This window comes from Nyctibius grandis, chromosome 7 (assembly GCF_013368605.1).
Source record: "Nyctibius grandis isolate bNycGra1 chromosome 7, bNycGra1.pri, whole genome shotgun sequence".
In the NCBI taxonomy this organism is placed as follows: Eukaryota; Metazoa; Chordata; class Aves; order Nyctibiiformes; family Nyctibiidae; genus Nyctibius; species Nyctibius grandis.
The window spans coordinates 22,924,778-22,952,177 of record NC_090664.1 but is presented as its reverse complement, the minus strand read 5'-3'; the positions used below and the strand labels follow the sequence as shown (position 1 = coordinate 22,952,177).

The 27,400-nt window shown below is 43.2% G+C and overlaps 1 protein-coding gene across 3 annotated transcripts in view; it reads right to left on the bottom strand.

Moving 5' to 3' along the window:
• Positions 1 to 11,084: 11,084 nt before the first annotated feature.
• RAPGEF5 (Rap guanine nucleotide exchange factor 5) overlaps positions 11,085 to 27,400 on the bottom strand; it is a 164,714-nt gene continuing 148,398 nt past the window's right edge. For all 3 annotated transcript variants that reach the window (XM_068404779.1, XM_068404780.1, XM_068404781.1), the window contains 5 exons: positions 27,228 to 27,278; positions 26,051 to 26,138; positions 22,628 to 22,692; positions 17,971 to 18,025; positions 11,085 to 14,777 (listed from right to left, as the gene is read on the bottom strand). In XM_068404779.1, the coding sequence (XP_068260880.1) occupies positions 14,659 to 14,777; positions 17,971 to 18,025; positions 22,628 to 22,692; positions 26,051 to 26,138; positions 27,228 to 27,278 (378 nt within the window). In that variant the 3' untranslated portion in view covers positions 11,085 to 14,658. The remainder of the gene's footprint in view (positions 14,778 to 17,970; positions 18,026 to 22,627; positions 22,693 to 26,050; positions 26,139 to 27,227; positions 27,279 to 27,400) is intronic.

Here is a 27,400-nt window from a genome sequence, read left to right as displayed (position 1 = left end):
GCAATACTCAACTGTGAAAGAAACTCTATAAAAAGACGAGATAACACAGTATTCAAAAATGACATCAGCATCTTCACTATCTGTTTTAATTTCCAACCCCTCGTAAATCTCAAAGGAAGAAATCTGATACTCTCTCAGCTGAGCTCTCTGGGTCTCCTCCCGCCGGAGCCGGGATTCGACTTATCAGAGCAACCTGTTGGAGCTTCTCTCGTGCCCCACATTGGGCGCCAATAAATCTGTCACGGTTTAAAGCCGGGCTGGCTATTAAACCTGAGGCAGACGCTCTCTGTTAACCCTCCCCCCGCACCTGAAGGGAAAGGGAAAGGGAAAAGGGAGAGAGACTTACGGGTTGGAAAGTTAAAACAGTTTTAATAAACCTATAATAATGAAAAAGAGTATAATAATAATATTGGAATAATCAAATATATACAAATATATATACAAAACCAAGATCGAGCTCCCCCGATGTCGGCAACGTCACCACCGGCACTGCAGGGCAGGCTCCGGGAAGGCCCAGGCTGGGCCTAGCGACGGTCGAGAGCTGGATTCAGGGATGCACAGATCAGGATCGGGGGCAGCAGGAAACAGTCGGAGTCCTCCTTGGACACCGGCCATAGCAGAAAGAGAGCAAGAGAGCGAGACCCTCGTGATCCCCCCGCTTTATACCGAGAATGATGTGTATGGGATGGAATACCCTCGTTGGTCAATTTTGGGTCACCTGCCCTGTCTGCTCCCCCTGCAGCTGCGACCCCCCTTCGGCTCTTCACTCATAAGCAGTGAGGAATTCATCACAGGAGCCCCTAGACAGCACTGCAAGTCTCCTCTTCCATCCTCCAACACTCAGCTGAGATGGGTTTTTTCCTGCCTTTCTGTTTCCTTTTTGTACAAAAAAGAAAACCCACTACCCAAACATCAGTTCACATGACTTGAGCTCGCTTCCACGTTATGTATTTGAAATCAAGACAGGAAATTTGATCTGATTCCTTCCCAACCTGCTCCAGCTAGAAACATTTCTGTATCAACTAAAAGGCAAGCCAATATGAGTTCATCATAAAATACACTTGTACTATTATTTGCTTTATGTAACAGCAGTTCTGCCTCTGATTGGTGTCATCCTGATATATTCAAATTGTCTTGGTTAGCTAAACAAGAGTTACGACCTCTGTGGCTCCTTACTTTGGGAGTCCTAAAGCACTTTGCTTATACTCCTTAAGTGAGCTTCAGAAAAGATGCTGGAAGGTAGTCAAACATTAGTCTTTACTTTGTAAGATACCCAGGATAGAAATAGGACTGATGGTCAACTTCTGTTCCCTCTTCTCTGTACTAGAGCTGAAGATCTAAAAAGCAAGGAAGCAAACAAAAATTACACCACCACCCCCACAGTTAAATATCTAAAATGACTCTGCTGTTTTACTGGTAGTAATCAATTAGGAATGGGGCAGCCATAACACTAGGATATCAGTGCCGCTTACAGAACTCACAAATGGTCAGTCTTCTGCCTGAGACACTAAGAGACAATTCACCCTCTTTGCAGGGTGTACAAAGACGTGGGACTGGAAAAAGTCAGGAGGAAAGGACTATGATGAGGAACAAAGGAGCTTCAGCAGAAATGACCTGCCTAGGGTGGTAAAAGCAGGAACTAGATCATGACCCTGGATCAATACCTTGCTAGCACCACCAGACATTAAACCTCCAGGATGAAAATCAAAGTGTACCAATGGCACCTTGCTCAAATGTGCCCACACGCTGATTCCTATGACCTGCAAAATTTCTGCTGTGCAGGAGCTAACACACGTCAGGCAAGAGCTGGCTTCCTGCTGGCCGCAGAGCAGTGCTGGGGTGAGGAGCGGTGCTGCACCCTCCTCTTTGACTCCTCCTCACCTCTCCCAGTTGCCCTCTGGGTTCCCTCATGGGCATATAACTATTTCTGAGCCTTTCATTACTCTTCCAGATTCAGTCGATATTGTCTCAAGTACCTAGAAAGCTAACAAGCGATAACACAGGACAAGAAACCGAGATATTTTTCTTTACAAACTGGGTTAAAAACACTTTTCTCCCCTCAATTGTACCAGCGGCAAATTCTTGCTCCCACGAGTACTGCCTGTTACTCCAGAAGGGACTGCTGGCATAAAGGAGAACAAAGCTCAAAAGCAGTCTCATAGTTCCCTCATCTGTCAATCAACTGATGGTGCAATCCTGTGCACAAGACAGGACATAATTTTCTAGGTTGAGTTACCTCGTTTTTGGCCACAGTATGCTCTTGCTGGCATTCAGCCTGAGATACAGCAAGCTAGGAATGCAGAAGTAACCCCCCTTCTTTCGATGAAGGGATTCATAGAAAAAACAAAAACAATAAATTAAATACTGATCAAGTCCAGACCATTAAGAGCCGCTTGCTATTTTGACAGAGTAAGAGACCCACGAAATAAATTCCTGCTAACAATAGGCCATTGAGAAAGATGTCAGTGGGAAGACTGGAGGTGTGCCTGCCTGCAGCAAAACAGGAGGCTCCCACAGCAGGAAGAACCCCTAGAAAGCCAATGTGCCATGTCTAGTGAAACAGGTCACTCCAAGGAGCCCGAGAAAGGTGCTGCACCTTTCTCCAGCTCCCCAAATGGCCCCTCCATCTGTGCGGTTGTGGACTGCATCACCGACCTCCATGCAAGTCACCTTCCCCACTCATAAAACAGCTCCCGTTTCCCAGAGTGTGCTTCTCAAGCAGCCGTCAGCCAGCTGCAGGGAGCAGCAGGGGCTGCAGAGGAGCAGCGGCTGTGGGAAGTTTCACTGGCTGGGATGGACACCCTGCTTGAGAAGAGGGTCTCTGATCTGGAGGGGAAGATTTTCTAAGTCACACTGGTTTCCTCCAAAGAAAGTATGAAAAGCCTGAAAGTGGACAGAGTAAACAGCCTGTGCAAAGAGCACCATGGCTACTGTGCCAAGCAGAAAATTTGGCGATTGCCTGGAGACAGGTAGGCCACGTGCTGTTGGCTGGGAGGACCGGTGACAAGCACGCCATGCCCTGCCACGCTCTGGCTCCTGGTTGTCTCCGCCAGGCTCTTGCTTCTTTTGTGTTCCTTGACTTTTGTTCAGTGTATAATTGGTTTAATAAGCCAGTGTGGGAGAAGCGCCAATGGTCTGGAAGCACTCGAGGATGGGAGAAAAGCAATCTGGATGGTGTCCTAGCTCTGTGTGACCTTGGCCACAGTCTCTCTGTCTCTCCCTTCTGAAGTTTCTGTGAAACAGGGACAGCAACTTCTCTCTGCCTCCTGGTGACTTTAACTAGTTTGCGTTTTCTATGTGCCTCCAGATCTCCTCTGAGTGGCACTAAATGAACAAGCTTTATTGACATTTCTTTTAGCTACTGGTCATAAGCACTCTTCTTCCCAAGTCCAGGGAAGAGCAAGTGTTAACAGTCCTTGTTATCACTCCAGATGGATCAGTGACTATCACTGTGACCATAGTAACAATATCACAGCAACTAGTCTCTAGGGAGACTTGTAATGAACTGCACATATTAGGCCCAGTAGTAAGATAAAGTATAATTAGCAATTTGTGCGTGTATCTCAAATATGAGGTTCATTATGCAGGAGGTTTGCCTTGGATGTGAACATTTCACAGGTTCATGATCTAGCTTAGGGTGCAGGGTCAAGAGCAGCTGTATCAACGCAGTGGTGAGAATAATTGATCGGGGCTCTTCCTAGTCCCAACTCACAACTGAAGTCAATTCATCATGAAGGTATTTCCTAAAGTACTTCTGTATTAGGTGTTTGGAGCCTTTTGCTGAGTATGCACAGTTTATTAAACAGCTACAGCTTAAACTCTTTTGGATGCTTCCTCACAACTATATGATATGTATGTGACAAATTCACGGTCCACCTATTCACCAAGTTACACCAAAATCTCATTAGTTTTGACTTTCCCCCGGAGTCCCCACAGCAACACATTCAGCCTTTGAATTTTGCTCCTTTTAGCAGTCAGTGGCTTATCAACCAGCAACATATAACACAACTGGCTCCCAAGTGCTCCCCATCTTATCTATTTGCAACTTCCCTGTGACAGCATGTGGCAGCTCCAGCTGGCTGGCCCCAGCTGTGCTCATGGGGGTACTGCAGATATGGGGAATTCAGGGCAGTTTGACCCATGATGGCACAGGGAGAGCAGACCAGCCCTAAAACCCCTTCCCTAGGTGCAGCCCAGTGCCCTGCGCCTGCTCCAGGGTACACCATCCAGCACATAAGCACTTCCTTGCCTCACACCCTGAGGACAGCGATGCTTAGGAGCTCTAAACTTGAGAGCAACCTCTTTTCCTTTCATAGTGCAATTCATTTGCAGCACATGGTATTCGGGATCAATGCCCAGCACTGCTACACAAAGCAGTTTAAGTTGCTCATCTCTCCGCCTTTTCAAAGATGGGGTGAACATAGTCAAACTATCACCAAGACTGCCAGGCGCACACATACCACAGCACCTTCCAGACAAACCCCGCTCCTCAGGCTCACAAAACCTCTCCTTTGATTAAACAGCAAATTCAGCCTCACACCGTTAACCCAGCAGGCTGGGGATTTGCTTGCTTTTGTCAAACGCACCCAGACAACTCTGCGGCATGTTTGGAGAAGCTGCCCCAGATCAAATGCTCACGCTTCAGCCAACAGCTTTGGATGAGATGCTGACTTCGGGGGCTACCGCCAGATGAGAAGGCAGCAGCCTTTATTCCCATTAGCATCTGTCCTAATTGAATGTGGACTCATCACAAAGCCTAAGAACTAAATCCATGGGGAAATGTGAACAAAAAGGCTGAACAGATAATCCCATCAGTCCTCTTAAACGGGAATCTGAGTCAACAAATCTAATAAACTGGGGTCAGTGGACCACGCATATGACAGAGGAGCCTCTCACTGCTGCATTATGTCCTGCAATCCCTTGAGGTCACACAGGCAGTTTTGATGCAATAAACTGTCTCTCCAGGCACCAGATTTCACCACTAGATGTCAATGGTACCTGAGCTTTTGAAAGGAAGATATTGCTAAGACCAGGTTAGCTGCAAAAAAGTTTATTCTAGCTGGCAGCAGCTTTTGCTGCAACCAACCATAGCCAACCAAGCCCCTTGCTGGGTCGAAAGGGTGATGTGCTCTTTGCAGAGATGCTCCCCATGAGAACCCCGCCTGTCTTTTAGTAACACATGGCTCCAGCAGTGTCTTTTCTAGTTATTTCTGGGAAATGATACCTACCTTTGCCATGTTACTATCTCTCAATGTTCTCTGAAAACCTTAACATTTAGCCAAAGTCTTTCCTCATTTGCACTTGTACAAAGCCAGACCAAGTTCCCTGGAGTCACTCAAATTGCTCCGAGGAATAAATCAAGTTAGCATAAAGCAGGAAATTAAATTTAATTGGCTAAACTACATTATACTCTTCAGCAGAAATTCTTATTTAAAAGCCAAGTGAATTACCTCACTTAAAATGAAATAAACCTCAAATAAACACTAAAAAAGGGTGTCTAAATGCATTTTACACACATGTGAATTTTCTTCAGTTTGCATGTTATTTTCCCCTAACAGTCCTCTCCTGTTCTGCCTCTGCTATTTTGGACTTGTTCAAATCATTGCCAGTCATGTCTCATGCCTCTCTGCTAGCTCCTACTATCTCATTGTCATCTATTTGGACTTAAAAAGTGGCTTCCAACCAACAACATGCCCTGAAGCTGTGCCTATGTGGCTGTAGCCTCAAGTCAAGGTCAATGCTGGTAGTAGGCATCAGCCACAATAGTTTTCATCCCTTTGAGTGTGACAGTGCACCCATCATAAGCAGCCCTGCTTGGTCCTCTTCTAGTGCTGCACCACGACCAGAGGTGCTGGCCTTGTATGAAGCCCAGCATCAGTAGCAGATAAAGCAGCTTGCACCTATTTGCTGCTAGTACATTCAGTTTTTTAGCCTAGCCAGGGACTCAGCCTGACAGCAGACGTTTGACCATGTGGAGTTTTTAAAACCCAACAGAAATCAGTAGGAGGTCAACTTGACTGCACACAGTCTTTCCAAATGAAAGGAAGAGACACCCTTATGACAGCAGCTGGCATTGCTTTGATGGAAGTTTTTCCAAGCTGCTTGACATAACTTGAAGACTTCAAACTTTTGAGGGATTTGTGGCTGAGTAACTGTCACCTGGAGCTGCTGAGCCAAATTCCTCAGCAAACCCTTGTCACCTCCCTTGATGGGCACACTTTGCTGGGGGCAAGCCCACATAGGAATCAGGCCCACATGGCCTCAGTAGCAGCTTAAGTGCTTATGAAGCAACACAAACCTTCACCCAGCATTACAGAGAACTCTCAAAAACCTGTATAACTTACCAGGGAGGTGCTTGATCTGGGGTTTGATCCTCACCATCCTTTGTCATTTCCAGGTCTGAATCATCCCTGTTTACATCTGCTGGTAAGTTCCCCTCCAGCGAAGCACAGCTCTGCGCTTTCAAGCCATCTGTCACAGCTCACAGTACCTCTCTCAAGGGGCACTTCACCACTTAGGATAAATGGGTGTGTTCTGCCTGTGACACTTCTCCCTGCTAAGGAATACTCCTGTCTAACCGCCTGCCTGCAAAGGCAGCTCCTCACTCAGCAGGTTCAATGGCAGGACTTTTTTTGTTGTTTTTTGTGTTTGTTTTTTTTTTTTATTGTTGCAGTGCCATTTACCTCATGCCTAATTATTGCAGCTTACAAAGAGGCTGTTTACCATTGCTAACCATTTTTTCTTTATAACCTCACTCAGAACACTAGCAGTCACTCTGAACCAGCTCTTCCCGCTGCTGTGGACAGGAAAGGGCTTGCACTGGTGACAGCAACAGCAGGAGACCAAGACAAAAACCCAAGCTGCTGGAGTTTTAGAAGCTCTGAAAACTTTCTGCAAGGAAACCTGTTCCAAAGACCATACAACTATAACCCGCCTCCTTGTACATACCATCATTTAAGACCCATCTGTTCAAGGCAAGCTACCCCAGTGACTGCCCTTCAGCATGGCGTAGCTCATCTGGTTCTGCTTAAAAACATCTTCGTGTCTTGCTCACATGCTTCTCTAAACTTACATCACTAAATCCACATTTTCCTACTAAAAAAAGGATAAAGTAGTTTGGTTGTCCAATCAAATTTCATTCTAAACTATGCTGATTCATTATTTCTTAACACACTCAGGACTGCTCTGACTTCTTACTACAGAGAGGAGAGCTGAAACCTTACAGAGAAGAAATTAATAGCACCAAGATCATACAGAGCACTGAAGCCAGCCCACAAATAGTCCTACTTACACAGAAACCCAGAACTATCCCCCTCTCCCTGCAAAGTAACAACTTAAATAGGCAAATATCCAGGTGCAATCAATCAGACCCATGCAGAGAACACAAAGGAAGAGCTTCTCTCTCACCTGCTGGGTTTATATGACCTCCTGAATGGCTCTTCTCTCCCCTGACCCCAAGATGAGGTTCTTCCTGGGTTTTAACTGCATGGTTTCTGTAGGATTGTTGCATTTTTCTCAATGGGGAGGTAAGGACAAGAATTGCCTCTATCCTGAGGAAGTGGGACCTGGAAAGGGTCAGTCAGGATTCTTTCCAAGGCTTTCAAGATGATGCCCCTTTCCCTCCTTCCATAGTCTGCCTTGGATAGGAGAGGGATGGAAAAGACATGATAAATCCCAGCCAGTTCCCACAATGCATGGATTTGCAAAGAGCGTGAGATGATCTGTACAAATATCCTGGTGCCTTTACAAATAAGTGGCAGCACAGACCTCTTGGGGGGACAAACAACTGCAACTGCTTACCAGAAACACCCTTGAATGGTGTTGATTGCAATGGGCAATGAAAAATGAAAGAAAGAATGCAGACTGCATCCTTGCCATTCCTTGACCTCTGAAAGGCTCTGAGGCTCAAGCTCACTTTTGCTAGGCTTTCTGAACCTTTACAAAGGTCTTATGAAATCCACTGACCTTCTTCCAGACAAGAGGGAACACAGAGGAGAACAGGTCTCTCCTTGCTTCAAAAATTGTTCACTTGGCCCACCTTTGCAGGCCTCCTCGGTTCTCCAGATTTTATATTAACTGCACCACACGATTCTTTTAACTCTGATACAACTACGGGTATTTCACATTATTATTATAGCCATGCATGTAGGGTGTCGTCACACAGCTCTCCCGCGTGAGATAGTGGTCTTTGTAGGTGTGCAGGTAGGCAGCACTTAGAGGCAGAGGAAGACTTACCTTCTTTGGGTTTTGCTGTGTGTGTAACTCAGTTGCCACCCCCGTGGCAGAAGAGAGCAGGACTCCAGGCAGGTGCTCTGCATGTCATGAAAGCCCAATGGGATGTTTGTTGTCTTCCTTCAGCCCACACCCGGGGCTAAGGAACAAGCAGTTGGTTCTATCACCCACTGTCCCTCCCCAAACTGAGCAAGGGAATTGGGAAAAGGAGGGAGACTTGTGGGTTGAAATTGAAACAGATTTAATAAAATAAGGAAACCAATATCAATGCTAATACAAAACACACAAAATTATACTTAGGCCATAGACTTGCAGCAAGTCACTCCGGGGACAGTACAATTACTAGAATGAGAAAGAGAGAAAAGTAAAGAGAGAAAAACAAAAAGAGCCCCCCCCACCCCCAGCATCTTTCCCATTTATAGTGAACTTGATGTTAATGTTATAGAATACACCTGTGGGCCAGCCTGGGTCAGCTGCCCTGGCTTTCACTGCTGATGGCCTTGATCACCATACCACAGCTGGCCACAAACTGAAACAAAATGTAACACAAACTCGATTCTATAAATTTTATCCCCAAGAAACCAGGATAGATGTGAAACACAACAAATATTCAGGAGGTTTGTTTTTCATGCTGGTTTTTTTTTTCCACTGAGAAGAGGGAATCACCTCTACACAGGGTAGAGCAGTTGTCCCCATGCAGGTCAGTCCCACTCTGCGCAAAGGGCTGTGCTGGCCCCTGAGCAAACTGCCCCCACCTGCTGCCTCTCACCTTCACGCAGGTCCCACAGGAACGGCTCATCACAGGCCTCTCAACCCTTTTAACTTCAGTGAAAATGGAAGGAGTGCATTGAGTGGCTTAAATCATAGGTCTTTGCCATTAAAGCTCTCTTTCGTTGACAAGAATGGAGGAGTCCTTGTCTGAATAGTTCAGCAAGACAGTCTGAAGGGAGAATAGCTGGAGATCAGCTGCTGAGTGCAGCAGCCTCTTCTTGTGGCTCTGTAGCACAGCTGGAGCTGCAAGGCAGCTATCCTCAGCCCTACACCTTCCCACTTGCAAATCATCTTAAACGGTGTCATCACTCTAGCTTCATGCGACAACCTCCCAGCACGGCTGGTGGGTGGGAGGAGAGCCCTTCAGTGCAAAGTTAGCTGCTTGCATGCAGCCACATGTGGCTTGAAGTTATCCAGCTGACTAATGGCAACAGGTTAGTAGATACTCCTCAGGTTTCCTTCTTGGCTACACTGTGCGGAGCAATGATCTCCAATGAAGGGACAGTGTGCCCTTGTGGCCAAGAAGGCCAATGGCATCCTGGGGTGTATTAGAAGGGGTGTGGTTAGCAGGTCGAGAGAGGTTCTCCTCCCCCTCTACTCTGCCCTGGTGAGGCCGCATCTGCAATATTGTGTCCAGTTCTGGGCCCCTCAGTTCAAGAAGGACAGGGAACTGCTAGAGAGAGTCCAGCGCAGAGCCACGAAGATGATTAAGGGAGTGGAACATCTCCCTTATGAGGAGAGGCTGAGGGAGCTGGGTCTCTTTAGCTTAGAGAAGAGGAGACTGAGGGGTGACCTCATTAATGTTTATAAATATGTAAAGGGCAAGTGTCATGAGGGTGGAGCCAGGCTCTTCTCAGTGACATCCCTTGACAGGACAAGGGGCAATGGGTGCAAGCTGGAACACAGGAGGTTCCACATAAATATGAGGAAAAACTTCTTTACAGTGAGGGTAACTGAACACTGGAACAGGCTGCCCAGAGAGGTTGTGGAGTCTCCTTCTCTGGAGACATTCAAAACCCGCCTGGACGCGTTCCTGTGTGATATGATCTAGGGAATCCTGCTCTGGCAGGGGGATTGGACTAGATGATCTTTCGAGGTCCCTTCCAATCCCTAACATTCTGTGATTCTGTGATTCTGTGACAGTGATGAACAGCAGGGAATGTAAATTCTTCAGCTTGCACAGCTGGGTCTGGAAATGGATGTCTGGCTGTAAAGTATCTTTAAACATCATTATAGAGCTGTGTAAACAATTTGGGCTTATACTGTTTTAATTATTCTAGTTAAAATTCACCCTACCCGTATATTAACACTGGCACAAACACTTTGTAGGTCAGGCTTCAGACTGTTCAAGGTGCAGGCACTTAGAGGATTAAGTACCACCTATTTGTAAAGCACTTGGAACAGACATCATGCTGTAAGTACCGAATGTTATTTCTGTGTGAAATAGCCATGTTTGGCTTAGTGGTTCTCAGGGGTTGCAAGTGGAAAGGGTGGAAGGACAGGACAAGCCTCAACTGCATTACAGCACGCTCACAGCCCATCATGGGCTCTGCCTTCCCCGCTGCAGACCAGCCGAGACAAGGGAGAGGAAACCACATTGGCAGGGGTGCCTGATAGACGGGGAAAGGATTGGCTGTCCTCAGTAAGAGGATCAAGTGCTGATAAGCAGACTCCAGAGGATACGATGATAGATTTACTGCTCCCCTCTCCCACAGGGACTTCTCATGGTGGCTCCAGACCCCTCTTAGACTGCACCACGGTGGTAAGGCACAGCTGAGACCCCATTAACATCATCTCTGCTTCTGAAACTGCCTGGAATACATCGGACCAGTAAATCCCACCGACCAGAGATGAATAAGCAGCTCTGAATGGGGCCAGGCTGCTGAGCCTCTAACCAAGCGCATGCTCTCTGTGTCCACCTCACAAATACAGCAAGGGTTTGCAGAACTGAATGACTGAAGTACGAGTGTGAAATATTCCAGTTAGGAACAATAAGTACGTGTGATAGGCATGAAGGCACAGAGCCCAGGCTGCATTAAGGTAGTTTTTATATTTTGAAAAGCAATATTAAAAAACACTGGAAAATGCAAGATAAATATAACAGTTGCTTCTACAAGTTTTAACCTTGTATTGCTTGGCCATTTTGACATATAAATTATTGCTTACTAGCTCTCATAAATACACAACACAATAATATGTACAGAGGCAGACAAGCATGAAATATGAAAAAGAAAACATTGGCAACATTGATTCTGGTAAGTCAGATTATTTCATACATACCAGGTCTCATCACGGTGGATAACTACTAGCTGTAGTCCCTGAGAAGTTAAGTAAATACCTTGATTTGGGGTTTTCTATTTTATTACTTTTAATGCAAGCTGACAGCATTATGGCACTCAGAGAGAACAGAACAGGCAGGTGTTCTTACCTCAGCTCATTGACTTCATCCCAGTATTTCTTAATAGTGTGTTAAGATGACAATAAATAGGCTATGCAAATAATTATTACTCTGCTAAAATGTTTAGCATTTACATTTTTTTTTGTAATTTTACAGCAGCACATCTTATTATTTCTGGTAACATTTTTTTTTTTGCCACTGTCACGCAAATGCAATTTATTTCTATCTGAGACAGGCCTGGAACAAAAAAGATGTGTCATAGAAGCATCTAAATTTGATGCAACAAAATCCCACATCAAAGAGGTATAAAATGACCCAGCTTTTTCTTTTGTTCTGTCTAATTACTCCTCCTAGCTACTAAGGAAAATATGCAGAGTATTTAACCCCAGGTGTGACTGTGATAAGCTGAACTTGTAAGATTCATGGATTTTATCCTGTGTAACATAATTGTGCTATTGAAGGATTTAAAAATCACACAATATCACCAGTGCTGGACCCTGGCAGAGGCTGTGTAGTGTCCCCCTGTCTTTCACAGGGTTATTTCTAGTTTTCCTCCCAACCACCACACCTTCAAACCACTTGCCAGTCTACAGCCCAGCTCTGCAATGCTTCACCTGTTGAATGAAGACTCTGATGGGCCTTTTTTTATTAAACATACTAGCTACAGATTTGGACTATTTGCCTTTCCTTTATGGTAACAGTTATAATATCCATCTTTTCAATGTGGAACCAATGCATCCAAGTTGGCCCCTCAAACCAGAAAGTTACATCCTAATTATAAAGGCCACTATGAAAACTAGTTTGTAAAGTTTTAAACAGTAGTCTAATTAGCCACAACACACATAACGAGGTTAATGCTGGCTGTGTGCCTTCAAACTGAGTTTATGCCAGCTGCAAGGGGTAGACAACACTTGATTTAGTATAAAGTTACAGTGATGCATATAGCCCATACCTCAGGTGGCTCGAAGCCTAATGGTACAAGTTAACCCACCCATCTGATCAACCAGTTTGAATTGGCAGCGTGAGGAGCCTTGAAGGTGGCTCTAGCATGCTTTCAAACCAAAGCCTGAGCATAGAGTAATCTTTCTAGTTCTGGGGTGTTTTTTTTTTCCTTTCTTTTTTTCCCCCTTCTTTCATTTCCTTGTCTTTTATTCTTCTCTGGCACCACTGCTGCTTCATCAGCAGTAACTACCAAAACAGAGCCAAATGCAGTGAACTGAGAAACAAGCCCACTTTCTCACCCTGAATACCTTCTCAGGCTCCCTCTTCCACAGATTTCAAGAGAACTTGTGGATTGGAGTGTTACACCACATGAGCTAAAGCATGCAGGCTGGTCTACACAGGCTCCTAAATATAATGCCACAGTAAAAAGATTTCACAAGGGGGAGCTCAAAGACCAGCAAACCACCCGGGTAATGCACCTAGGGTGGAGATTCGAGGAGTGCTGTAGCCAGAGGAAGAACTGCAGTAACACAAGCAGCAAATTGTATCTGGTTTCTGTTTTTACACTGCAAAAAGGAGCCCACAGCAGCTAGTGTCCTCATCTGAACAGTTTTGGTCTGTTTGCACAAAAGAGTTATTTACAACATGTGCAGTCACATCTACAGAAGAACATAGGAAATTTTTACTCCAGGGCCAGCAAGAGTTTATTTTTTTTTCTTTTTACTGGGTAAAAAGAAGATTTTTTTTTTCTAAAAAAAAAATCATATAGTATTTGATAATAACAAAGTACAAGCAAATACATTTCTGAAACATCTGTTTCCTTTACAATAGATCTATACAACATTTCACAGATGGGAAAACCGAATGCATTCTACAGATTTCCCCACAGACTACTTGTTAAAGCTGCTTTTTTTTAATCCCTTCAAACCAGAGATAACACAATGATGAAGAGCATGCTACTTCAGTATTCCCACATATCAGTAAAGGAACATTTTCTTGGAAGTCTTCCTCATGTGGAAAACATACAATAGAGATGGGAAAGCAATGCAATGTCCTCCCTGCTCTGCAAAGGGACCGTTACTGTGAGCCAGTGCACAAACACATGCCCGACTTTGTAGCACACTGCACACTGCCTGTGGCATTCACTAGATTATTTCAGGGCAACTTCATAGCGCTGAAAACCAGAGCTATGGCGACGGTGGCGCTTAGATGTAGGTCAGCTGTAGACAAGACTTTAGAAATGCTGCCTCTCAGTACATGCCCAGAAGTAGTACTTTTAGCTACATGAGAATTGGCTAGGGGAGGTGTGTGAGAGGGACAGAGGCAGTCACGGGACCCTGATGCTGAGAGCCCGCTGTGTACGCACACAGGTAATTACACTGGTACCCTGTAAGGTACACCCTTTTGTTCTTCAAAAACTAGAAGCGTGTGTAAGTTTTATCTGCTGAAACTATTTCCAGGAGGTAAATTAGGAATGTAGGTGGATGTAGGCATTGCCTCTGAATAGACACCAAGGAGCCTGTATTTCAAGCAGAAAAAAAACTCCTGCTATAATAATTTATAACATGTTAACTGCAGGAGCTGGTGCTAAATCTGAGGTATCTGAAAAGAAAGAAAATAATACATTTTCAGCGTACAAACAATTGTGTCCATAAATTGTAACAAAAGTGGATTCGCTCTTACAGTATGTTTTATAAAGCAGATTCTTAAGGGACCGTAACAGCGTGAACTGTTTACTGCTGACCTCCACATCACGACACCCTCTTGAGTTTCATCTGGTGCGCTGTCTTTTTATATTCCCATTCCTTGTTGTCTGCACTTATCTCAAGAAAGATGCTCCAGTGGACTCAGGGGAGCTACACAGACTGCACAGTATTTTTGGCAACAATACTTTGGCAGCCTTGAATTAGTGAGGTACGTACTGTGGTGAACTGAGAATGAATCCTCTTGCAGCATGTTGCTTGCTGAAATGTTTTGCTGCTGCGACACGTTTCCTTTCACTCTAATACTGGCAGAATCTGCATTGAAAGCTACACTGGACCAAACAATATTTTCACAGAAACCAAGCTCCTGAGCTCAAAAGACGCTGCTCCATTCCCTCCCATCCCGGTGACCAGCAGGGATGGCACCAAGCTTGCCCTGCAACTCTGTGAGCAGCTCCTTTGCTGGCTCTTGCCTGATTTTCCTGTGCATGTTGTGTGAGCTACTGATAAAACTCAGTAAACTGTTCTTATATAAGGAAGCAACATGCTTGGCATAAACATTCACTTAATTCAAAGTGCTGCAGTTACAAGGTTATATGAAGCTGCATACGCTCACACTCGTGGCTCTATCCTGTGAGAAAGGTCAAACAGAGCTTGCTGGTTGTCGATGACATGCAGGTGATGGACATATGGCTTCAGCTCATGATGCTCTTTTGAAGGAACTTCATTGCCTGCAAGACAGGAGAAAGGGGATGAATCAGAAAGCCATGGCTTGCCTGCTTCTCTGTCCTGTGCGTTACAAAGTCCCTGGTGTGCCAACCTAACAGGTGCTACAGTCACAAAAAAAGAGAGCCAGTGATTCAAAGGACTTGCTGTTTAAGCGCAATGCATGAGGTAGCAGCTAGATACAGAAAAGAGGAGAAGAAACAAAGAAGCAGGCAATCCTGGGCAGCCAGCGAGCACGAAGGAGGGACAAGGGGATGGCAAGAAGCTGACTCTTCCCAAGTGGAAGTTTTACTCCTGCTGGCAGTACAGACAGTCTGTCTCCTGTAAGGGTGGTTCAAGATTTCCTCAAGCAGGGGTGGGTGACCCAGCCTGTAACTTTTAAACAACCTTAACACAAGTACACAAGACAGCAGGCCCCGGAATAATTTCCTTCAGAGCAGGTGAAAGGTGACAGCAAGGTAGACGGGTACAAAAGCTCTTCAAAGCTGCTCTGACAGGCTCCCGCGTTTTGATCTGCTCCGCTTTTGATTTCTGATCTAGTAACAGAGATGAGAGTCATGCTGTCATTTCATGGGATTTTACACAGCAAGAGGAATCAGCTGTGTAGCAGACAAATTGAAGGGTGGCTTTAATAGCAGATGTTTTCCGTCACAAGCTTTATGCTTGACATCGGGTTGTGGGAACTTGCTGCCTGTGAAACCCTCCAGCATGGCTGGTGGCCAGCAGAAGTGGAAAAGGGAAAGCTAAGCCCGTGGCCACGAGACCCATCAAGACAGAGAAAGCAACAAGATAAGTTTCCCAAATGTTGCTGACTGCCTATAAATGAGCGAAGGTTGGAGAGCTCCATTCTAGTCCATGTCCTCAAGGAATTTTTAATAACATTACCATAAATTAAAAAAGAAACCTCCTCAAAATTCCCTGAACCAATCAGCTTAACTCACACACTCCCTCCCTCTCCTTTGTTTCATCATCATCCTTTTCTTCACGCTCTCCAGCTACACGAGAAGCTTTCCAGGGACCGACCATCCCACTCGTTTCTGAAGAGCACCATTCGATGCCGTGTAGGTAACGTGGGATGTCAACGCAGCCAGTTCTGCGTGCGGCTGTTAATGGGCCTCCCGGGCAGCTATTTTTAGGAGCTATTTCTGAGCAGCTATCTGACTTGAGAAATGTGGGAGAGAACAGGACAGCGTGGTAAATTTGTGTTAGGATACAGAGATAACCCTTCTGTTCTGAGGGAACAGGATCCCATCAGCTGTGCTGAACATACTGAAAAACATTTGTATTTCTCATTAACACCTGAAATGACAAAAGCTTGAATTATGTTATTTTTTCAGGCTGCTTTGCCTGGTTTTGGAAATGCCATTATTTGTTTTCAGGATTTAGGATACAAAAGTATTATTTCCATTAAAAAGGCATTTCAGTCTTGCTTGGAACCTAACCAGTTTCTAATCCAGACAGACTTTGGCCTGCAAGTTTAATACACGTGATACAGTTCATAAACAATAATATTCCTTGCTTAGTTTTGTTTAAATTCTTCCCTACAGTGAGATGCCTGCTGCTCTTAGGCTAATCTGGGAATTGATGCAGTAGAAAGATTCACATTCCTGAGAGCAAAATAAGACCACTAGAAAAGGAAACTGTCCATAAAGTCTCAATAAATATTCAGTGAATTCATTTCATGCCTAAATGAATTTAAGAAAAAAAAAAAAGTGCCTACAGGGATGTCTGTATAAGCTGCTTTTTAAATGTCAGCTTCACAATAAATCAAGTCTGTGGTAAAATAAAATAACAATCACCTACTTCAAACTACTAGATTGTATGATAAATCTCAGGTATTAACCTTGGATTTATGTCGTAACACTTACAAAACCACTTGGAGGGGAAAAAAAAAGGCAAAAACAAGATGAAAGATTTGCAAAGAAGCTGCGAAAAAAAAATTCACATCATTAAAAGGAACCAATGCTACATTTTATAATGCCAAATAGGAGACATTCTAACTTACAGAGACATGATTGGTTTAATCAATATTTCCTTCAGTATCTGGTTTAACAGAATAAAATCAAACAGCACGTCCTTCTCTCTCTCCCCTTCTCCCTCTCTCTATATATATTTCAAAATAACACAAGAACCATAATAGTAAGCAGCCTTGTTTAAAAAATGACTGTACATACACAAGGCAATTCTATAGAACAAATGTTGAGCAAAATTTTTAGCAGTACCTATAATACTCCAAGGTACATGTATTTATACATAAAATTATTATTATTTTTCTTTTTGTAGGAGTTCATGCTGACAGCTGCTGAAAATTCAGCTAGCAAAATGAAACGATCCAAACTCTGTTCTGAACTTCTCCTTGGAAAAGAGGATTTAGTGGCCTCAATAAATGACATGTTTAGTGGGTTTGGCTTAAAAACTCTAACCACTTCCTAAAGTAGTGTTGTGTTTGTCCTCTTCCTGTGTCTAACCTCTCTGCAGAGAATGAGAAATGCTGAGAAGGAGAAAAACAAGGTTTGTCCTCTGTGAGCAGCAAAACAAAGCAAACTGGGGTCTTCTGGCGTGGTCCCGTAGCGCTGGATTCTCTGGTGGCTAACAAGGTGGAAACACAAAAAAAAAAAGCCTTTCGTGCAGCTGAGGCACTCGGAACTGTTCCCATCAGCGTAGATCCTCCAGGGTCCAAACCAGGCAGAGCTGTATTTGTAGGCTTTCCCTAGCAGAGGTACTAACACAACTCCCTCTTTTCTGCCTAGTCAACTACTTTCATGAAACCCACAGGATCTTAGTATCTTCAAGACTTTTTGTGAAATGTCCTTAAGAAACCAAAATAAGCGAACAATTGCTCTTGGTGAAAAGCCAAGTGACAAGCCATAGTGATGAATACCATCTTTTAACTACTGGAAGCCAAGACAGCTGTGAATCCATTACCAAAACACACAGACTAGCAGGAGACTGAGGTAACTCGATTATAGCTGGGAAAGTGAGAAACAGTAGCGTACATCAGAGGCCTCCATTATTAAGTGCAGCTGGCACAGATCTTACCCAGTATGTTGAAGAGGTGATAATTTTTACAGGAACATAATTTAAAACCACGTTTTGTTGCTGTAGTAAACCTGCACAAGTGGTAAGAAAGCAAACAAACAAAAAAAAACCCTCAAGGCTTTACAAAAGCAAAATAAGTAGCAAATTTTGGCTACTCACCAAACTGGTTATTTCTGCAATGTCTCAATGATCGAACAGTATCTGCAATCATGTGCTGCAAAAAGAAGATAAAAAACATCAGTGCAAAAAATCTGAGATGGATTCTGTCATCAGAAAAGCCTGAAAAGATCTCCTTGTCCTACACTGTACACCAAAAAGCAGCTGTAGTAAGGTAGAAAATGAAGACAGTCCTCTTTTTCTTACTGATAGTACATGATGAAACAGGGCTAGTCTATAAGGTCCTTATTGATATCACACAGATTACATGAGAAAAACTCCCTGAGAGTCCATGGAAAATGGTAATGAAAAATAGCCAAACAATTGCTTATTTTTATTCCTGTGACATTTATTAAACTGAAAGCCTAAAGCAGAAAAGTCTTGTGGCCTGGCTGGGTGCTTCTGAGTCCAGCCCCTGGCTTTAGTGCATTATCGAGGGCATTTGGTAGTCTGCAACCTCTACCTTCCATCTCCATGTTGTCTAATTAGATTGTAAGCCCTTTCGGGCACAGACTACATCTTAATGCACTTGTACGATGCCTAGCACAATCAGGCACCAGTATCAGGCAGTTTTCTGCAGTATGATAACCAACACAAAATAAATCAGCCCACAGCCTAAATGCTGTAGAGCAAGCACCCTGACATCTCCGCAGACACGTACTAAAGACAACTATACTGGAGGCATGCTATTTTAGGAAAAGCTGGTGCTAACAGAGGTACTGGATATCCACTTAGATTAAGCGGAGGAAATAAAAGGTTTAAGTTTGGTTTCTCATTCAGGCTCAGGTCTTCAACTTATGAAAACTGGAATCATTCACTATAAATCAGTGGAGTGCGCTCATTTTCACTAGAGGTCACCCATAAAGCTCTTGCGGCATTACTTATTTTTCTTTATTTGACTGCTTCTGTGGCATAAAGGTGAAATTGACAACTCCACCAAATTTAGTAACTAATTTAAGCAAATTGCAGTTAGCAGGAATGATATAATAGCTCATGCAAACAGCTGATGCTCTTCTCACGTCTCCCTCAAAAATAATCAGAGACTGAAAGGATTAACTGTTTGAGCAGAGTATGTTTAAGACCAGAATGATGCAGAACAGCTCATCTCTCAACACCCAGAAAGCAGCTTACAAAGCTCCTCCACAGAAAAGCTTATCACAAGAGCATGTTTAATGGAAACTTCATATTCCTTTCATCAGTGAATCAAAACAATTTTTCTTGTTACCCGCTGTGCTTCATTTGCCATGAAATCATGCAATCTCTTGTGCTCACGTCCTTGCACTGATTATAATGAAGTTCTAATGAGATGATCTAGATTTCATGGTCAATAGTTTGAGTACTGGGAGAGCTACAACTTACACCAGTGCTGCTGCTGTGATGTTTTCCAGTTGATACCATTTTCATTTGGCTTTTAAAAGTAAGAGAAACCCCATTATCACACACACTATCATTCTTTGCTGTTTCTCCTTTGTAGTCAGCCAGTGTGGGGGTCCATCCCAAGACTAGCTTCTGAAGGTGATGCCCAGGTGAGGGAAGAACCTCTTTGTGTAAAAAAAAAAAAAAAGCAGAATCCCAGATCTCCCTTCTTTATTAGCCTAATTAGACATTTCTCACTGTCCATTTGCAACTCTCTGGGATCCAACTGTAATACAGAGAATCAGCCAATTCATCTGCAAAGCAAATGCTATTTCCTGACTGTTTAAACAGCTGCTTGCATACCATCAGCGTGATGAGTAACACAATTTCTTGTGGCCTTTCAGTCTACTGGCTACTTAGGATCATCAGCACTCCTTTAACTGAGGATAGGAAAAACTCATGCTTGGGCGTTGCACAGATATTTGAGGGGGTGGGGTTTGAGAACCTTCAGCTGCATGTACACAGACCTTACAGCTGAAGGCAAGGTAAGAAGGTGTTATCTAAAATGGTAATGGCCATTGACCTGTACTAGAGTTTGCTGGAGTGTGGCTAAGACATGTCATGGCTGAGACATGTCATTGCTAAGATATGGGTGATGGCCGACTGGAGAAAAAAACAGAAGCAGCCACATTTCAATGAAGCAGCTCAGTAAATACCATGGAAATACCTTGAGATGCAACAGTATAAGACCATATTTTCATTTATTCCTTCAGATTTGGTTGAGAAAATGGATATGGTACTAAATATTGATCTAACACTATTCTAGACTAGCGTTTACCCAACATGGAGTTAAATAAACCACTGCAAACCCTTCAACTTTTGCTAAAACCAGGTAACATTCCTGAAACAAAAGATCATTTCATTTTCTTCTCTTTGCAAATTCCCCTCTTTATATTTTGAATTAACTTTGTCTTCACTGCAGTCATGTCATGTCAAATCAAATTCTGTCATGGTAGGATTGTTGAGGCCATGATGGTCTAAGAATATAAAAGCAGAGATTGTAGTGAGAGAGAATATCTTTTATTAAACCAACTGATATAGTTGGAAAAAAACAACAGTTCAGATTGGCAAGTCCTCCTTTAGGTGTGGTGTTTAATGCAGAAATGAAATGTTTAAAAATACTGATTCAAAAGTAGACACAAGAAACCATCTTTTCTTTGAAATTCGTAAGTAGAAATTCTATGCATTTATGACAGTGAGTAAGTTTCTTCCCCAAAGCAGTAATCTGCTACAATAGAATAATTCTTTTGTTCATTTTCTGCAACAGCAAATTTGCAGGTGAGGTTCAGTGGCTTGATCCAAACCAAGCAGGAGTCAATGTCAATCCTGATTTTTCTCAGCAGAGGCCAGAAAGCACTCAGCACAGTATAGAACACCAAGGAAGACGTTCTTCCTTGGGACAAAGCCCTTATAATTAGAAAAGAAACAGGAACTGATGTGTATGTGATCATGTGTGATGCATCTCATTAGTAAGTTCATGCCCACTGACTAAGTACCTTAGCATCCAAATGAACCAGTGTAATACATGTACTGCCTGAGTTTCCACTACACTCATATTTTAAATCTCTCCTAAACCCCCACTTCCTAAGCTTGCACTATTGCCTGCATTCATATGTACACAGGGCTCCACGAGACAGCACGTTCCTGAGGGTGTGATCTGACTAATAATTTGGAGGAAATGTCAGTTTGAACAACCCTCACCCCACCACCATCACCTCAGACTCTCCCCCCCTGCCATTTAAAATGCCCATTATCCATTTGCATGGAAAAGGTGAAATCCAGGCTCACTGAAGTCAATTAGCAAAGCTCCCACTGCCTCTGGAGACACAATGGTGACAGCAAGGATAGGAAATCTTACCAAGCAAGCCCAGCATGCATTAAGCATATACATGATTAAACAACAAACAAACAAACTAACAAGGTCCAGCTAAGACTGGAACAAGAATCAGATCCTACATATTCACTAAATAAATATACAGGCCAGTGTGGGGATTTTAGTAACAATTATTGTGCATCAAGAGCTAGTTTAGTTTACATGTTAATTGGATGTACTTCCAAGAGGCAATGAAGAAGAACATGCTAATGAGTTTTATGCAAACACCTAAAGGTCAAACAGTTAATGGACTTGGGACAAGAAAACCTTTCATTAAATGCGAATCAGTGTTCTTGTAAGCTCTGCAACAAGAAAAGGTACAGAAATCAAATAGAAAACACAAAAAGAGGAGCTCAGGTTTAAAAGATGAAGTCTACATCTGCTTGCAAGTTGAAAGACAATGTACATTATGATAGGATGTGAAAATAAGTTCCAGCATCTGGTTCATGAATAACTCCACAGTTGCACATTCATTCTCAAACAAGTGTAAACACATGGAGAAAATAGTTGGGAACAATTCACCAGGCACAGCCATCTGGACGAACAGTCCCATGGCACATCTAGAGCAACTGGGAAGAATATTTTGGTTTCTTGATCAAATACTCCAAGACAACAATAACAACAACAACAACAACAAAAAAAATAAAATCCAAAGTTTCTCCACTCCAGCTTTCAGTGCTACGAAAATGTTATCAACAAAGAAATGAAATACACAAATTAGAGAAATCAAACCTCTATCAGCATGCCAGAGTAGATGTCATGATGTCTAGAGTAGATGTGGCCAAAGACACAATGTCAGTAAGTGCCCTTCTACATAAAAGTTAGTATAGTGATATTTACAGTCAGTTTAATTCCTATTTCAGGCATTATTCTCTTCATCGTCTAACCTAGATCAAAAACTTTACTTTCATTTAAGATCCTTGGAGTTAACATACCCTTGGCAAGTGTTAAACTAGAGAAACCTTTTCTTTAGGGCCCTGAGAAAAAAAGGAAACATAATTCAGCGAAAAGCTGAAGCAGGAGAACTTAACTGAGGAGAAATAGTCCATGACGTGGTGCAAAGGAGAGAAAACTGAGTGGACTGTGTGGCATCAATGCTGGCCATACTGGCTTAGCCATTTTACACAGAACTGGGGGAGGGAGTAGTGAGAAGAGAGAGGAGGAGTGAGAAGAGAGAAGAGGAGTGAGAAGAGAGAGGAGGAGAAGAGATAAAACTGTTAGCTGTTTTATTCTGTTTGCTCTTTTTTACCCCTGTTTACTTCTTCCCGATTCAGCCAGAAGAAAACCTTTTAGTCTTACAAGATAAGGAGGGGAAAGGGAAGAAAAGAACGTGAATCTCTTTGAAAAACAGGAAAGACAAAATTAGCTTACCAGCTTTTCAAAATTAACAAGGTTATCCAGAAAAGTTTTATTTCCTTCATGGATGAATGTGACATCTGAAAAAAATAAAGGAAAAAGAATTATTTGTCATGTCTTCATTTGTTGTTTAATATAAAGAAGCAAAATAACTAAATAGTAACAAAAAGAAAAAAAAAAAAAGAGGAAAAGATCCCATTAAGGACTGACACAATACCTTACGTCAAGGGAACAAAAGCCTGGTATAATGACATGCAGAGACTATCAGATAGCAACGCTATGTACACATCATAACAAGAGGATTTTCAAGTGGGAGCACAGATTTCTTATTAAACCTGGTCTGTGTTACTTCTCGGGTGTGCATCATACAGAGGATGGCTGGGAGCAGACGGGGGCATCCAGCAGGACGGCCCTTGCACAGCACGCCTGCTCTCTGCACCCCTCAGCGTTGATCCGGCCACGCTGCCCACGGCTGTGCCCGCACTGGGGCTGGCCAGTCCCTGAGCCCAGAGCTCCATGGGGGCAGAGCGCTGGAGTTGGCTCTGACACCCCTTCGTCTCTCTCTGTGGGACATGATGACTCTGAAGTCCCCCACAGAGACGTGGGCTACAGCAATGGCCAGCCGGGGAGGTTAAAACACAAGCCACCAAACTGAAGTTCAAAGCCTTGAAATAAGCATTACAGCTACGGAAAAACGCTTTTACACAGCGTTGTTGGAGAAACTTTGTAAAGGCAACAAAAAGGTCAGTGAGAGGAAAAGGAAAAGGTCTATATTTGGCTCCAGGAAGGGAACCGAACACAGTGTAATGAACTGGAGCAGGGGGAATATCAGGCAGAACAAACGTTGCTAAATTAAGATTACAATTAAAACAGTAACTTGAGGTCATTTTCTCTGTTTTTCTAATGCATATTAGGCCACAAAGTAAGACCTATCTCAGACATGAAGTACCAAGGGCATGGACAAATTCCCTGCAGGGACTGAAGCTCTGCCTCCAACAGTGCATCCTCTGGGTCACTGAAAATACTACCAGGAGCACAACCACCATGCCCCCTATCATCTCTCTCCTGGACATGCAGGTACCCAGGAGTACCAGGAGAAGACAGCACTATTTTAATGAGACAGCACTCTGATACCATTACTTCTTAAAAGCCACAGCTGTGTCTGCCAGCAGGGAACTGGCACACAGTAAACGGGCAACGTCTCCCTCTCAGCAGAGGCGCCAACCTCCAACCCACCAGTCTAACTGTACATCTCAGCATTTATCCTGTGCTCATCTCCAGAACTCCGTCTGATGCCCTCTTGGTCCCCCTAGTTTTGGGGGATCTTAGGACTGGGAACCTGCAGCTGACACTGGCACCTGCTTTATCACCCCATCCCCAACCCTTCATCTCCCCCAAAACAGTCAACCTGATTTATTCCCTTTTGTTTCAAAGACTCGTTCTGTGCCCAAGGGGCATTTTGTAATTGCTTAGAATGCAAATGTTAACAGCTTCATGTGCGGGTGGAAAACCGGGGCTGGGACTCATTAGGCAGAGCTCTGTGTGAGGGGTGATGGAGAGCTCCCATGCCCAGAGAGCGGCTGGGCTGGGATCTATCTGGGGCAGGCAGGATGCCAGCCCAGCCTCACTGGGTCCAGCCAGCACTCCTGAGTAAGCGGGGCAAGCATGGGATATGTTGAGGATGCCTCCAGCACCCCTCTGCCCCTGGGCAGCATCCTAAAAATCAGGGGGAAAGGAAGGAGCAGGACCCTCTACACCTCCTCTACTGGGCTGCTTTGGGGCACCCAGGGAAAGGGGCAGGGAAAGGACATGGTGCTTCAGGACACAGGCAGTGCTTGTCTCTATATCCATGCAGTTAAAAACCATGTGTCACTTGTAACAAAAAACTTATACTGGAAGCAGAAATTTCCACACAGCTTTTTAAGTCAGTGACAGCAATGTATACATCTCTAATGGTGGAAGGAACAGAAATTTGCTTTGCAGCCAGCAACTAAGAGTATAGATAAATTCAGTGGAGCAGAAAATTGCATCTGAGCTATGCTGTAAGGGTAAATCACAGTATTTTATTACATATTTGAAAAATATGCCTGATTTTCAAAAGCTGTGTCTGTGTGCTGTAAGAGAGCTTAAATTTAATTAACTTTAAAAGGACACTCTAAAGTTATTTTTCATAATTGAAGAAAGGTTATTAATGATTTTCATTTTTTTCTTGAAACTACTTTTATTCCTCTTGTGTTGAAATACAGTAATTTGTTGAGTTACCAATGATTTCTATGTTATCAATGTCTATTTTACTCGTCTTGGAAATAACGTTAATACAAACGTGCTTGACATGGAATAAAGTCCTATGTACTGTGCAATACTTTGGGAATTACCAACCTTGGCAATGTCTCCTTATGGATCACTGTATTGAAGAAAATTACTGTATTATTTCATAAAGCCTCCTTCCTATCTCCTATATATTTTAGAGACATGATGCTTATGTGCATGTTCTTATACACCGTATTGTAGTGCTGCACAAACATCATTGCTACAAGTTACTTGTTTATGTTTGCTGTCCTTGTTTGCAGGCAAGACATACTCGAGAACATGTAAAAAATACTGATTTTGAAGCCTTGATAATTATATCCATCTGAATTAATGCAAACTCCTTTGATGCGTGCAAAGAGGGGAAGTGCCTGATGGCTCCTGAACTGCCACTGACTGATCTGGGGAACTGTCTTCAAACATTTTAAACTCGCAGCAGCAGCAGGTTGGAATAAACAGCCTAAAGAGAACACTTTCGGAAGACAGAAATAATCAAAGGAATTTGCCATGTTCAAAGACAAAGCAATTAATAATTAATGACTCCAAGACAATGGAATATTTGAAATACCTGCCACTTAATTAGCTGCCCAGCTCACTGCATGAAGCAAGTGTAAAATATTGTACTTTAATAGATTTTTTTTTTTTAATAGTAAGATTTTATTTCTCTCTTTCAAACCTGTAAGAGACTTGAAAATCCCCTCTTCTCAGGGCAGACAGATGGGGCAGGTTCTGCATTTAGGATGACCCTGGCGAGGCAGAGTGAGCATCTCAGCACAGGCACCTCAGACCAGCAGCGTGGCCGAGGCCGCTTGTGTGGCTGCACCCAGCGCAGCGGGTGGCCCTGTTCTGGGGCTTGCCAGGTCTCACTTCTCCACTGAAGAGGATGTGGCCAAAGCAATGGCACACTGCTCTATCCACGCCTGACAGGAAGGAACAGAAGTTTGAAAACCTCTGTGAAAATTGCCATCTTCCCCCTGTATTAAAAGGCAGCTGTTTATTATCCAGACCAAGTCCTATCTTGTAGATACCACTACATCTGCCACATACTTATAAGGCCACCTGAAGGAAAAATCACCTTACACTTATTTTAATTAACCACAATGAAGAAGAGCAGCCAAGCTTTAATATTACCTTTCAGAAGTAAGGGCATGAAGGGGATTTTCGGAGATTTCATTTTCTTGAATGCATCTCTGTAAGCTTTGTGATTCAGGGAAGGGTCCTATAAAACCATTTGGGTAATAGAGAGAAAAATCAATAGGCTATAAAAAGAGCAATTCTAAATCCATTACGGGCTTATGATCTGAACATGATTTAGATATAAAAGGTTTCTTTGGGAAACAAGGTAGATAAAGATTTTCTAAGCTAGGTGACTTACAAAACTGAACAGGAAACAAACAGCGAAAGGAACAAAAGCAATTATGTTCTTCTAGATGAAGCAATGCTGAAATGGGAGTAAGCTGCAGAATAGATTCACTTGGACTGCCCTGTAATTTTCCCACAAATTTCTACCAACAAAATCTCTTCCGCTTACTATCTAGCACAAAATGCACTCCAGAATGTACTGTTGATTAATTTCTTCTTTAAAAAAAAACCCAAACAAACAACAACAAAAGAATCCCAGCAAAAACTGCTCTCAGATCAATGGACCATATTGGAGATTTTCAAAGAAAATAAGAGTATGTTTCACTGGTGTTGTGTAAGTAACTCAAAAAGTCATCTCAATTTCCCATATAAACAAACATTTTTGTACACCAGCTCACACACAATCTTGAAAACATATTAATTTATAAAGGACTCTAAGTACAGAAGTGTGACAGGCGTTAAAGGCTGGATCTCATGTGCCCCGTGCCAGGCAGTGATATCACCACGCACCCACTTCCATGACAGCCACAGAAAACACTTGTTTATTCAGCTTTGATAATAGTAACAAAGACCCTGAGCCTCGGATTTTCATTTTCATTTTTAAACTTCAGCTGTCCTCCTTTTTGCCCAATCCACAGCATATTACTTTTGATAAAGGCTGGTTAACCACGATGGCAAAAGAACAGCTTCCAAATTGATGCTGGGGAACCAACACTACACTCCCCTCTCTCTGCCCTTCCTCCAACTGTCAGGAATACAGCTTTTTTCCTTTTTGTGTTTGGAGACCACCTCTGAGCTCTGGGGTGCCACGTGGCCTTCAGCAAATCACACATCTGACATGACAACTTCCAGCTCGAGACAATGACAGGCAGCCTCCAAATAAATTAGGAAGAAGGAAGGCAGGTAAAGACAAGCAATGCCATACTGCTGTCAACACCGTCCTTACCGTCAAACTTTCAAGTTCAGTGAAAAGTTTCTTGAACTTCCCAGGAATTTTCTGAAGTGGGGAAAACAGAGAAAAAAAAAGTAAAGTTGATTTTAAAAAAACAACACATCATAGGCAAAAAAAATGCTGAGGCATTTTTTTCCACGACACTGCCGTGTGTGAAGTACCTGCTG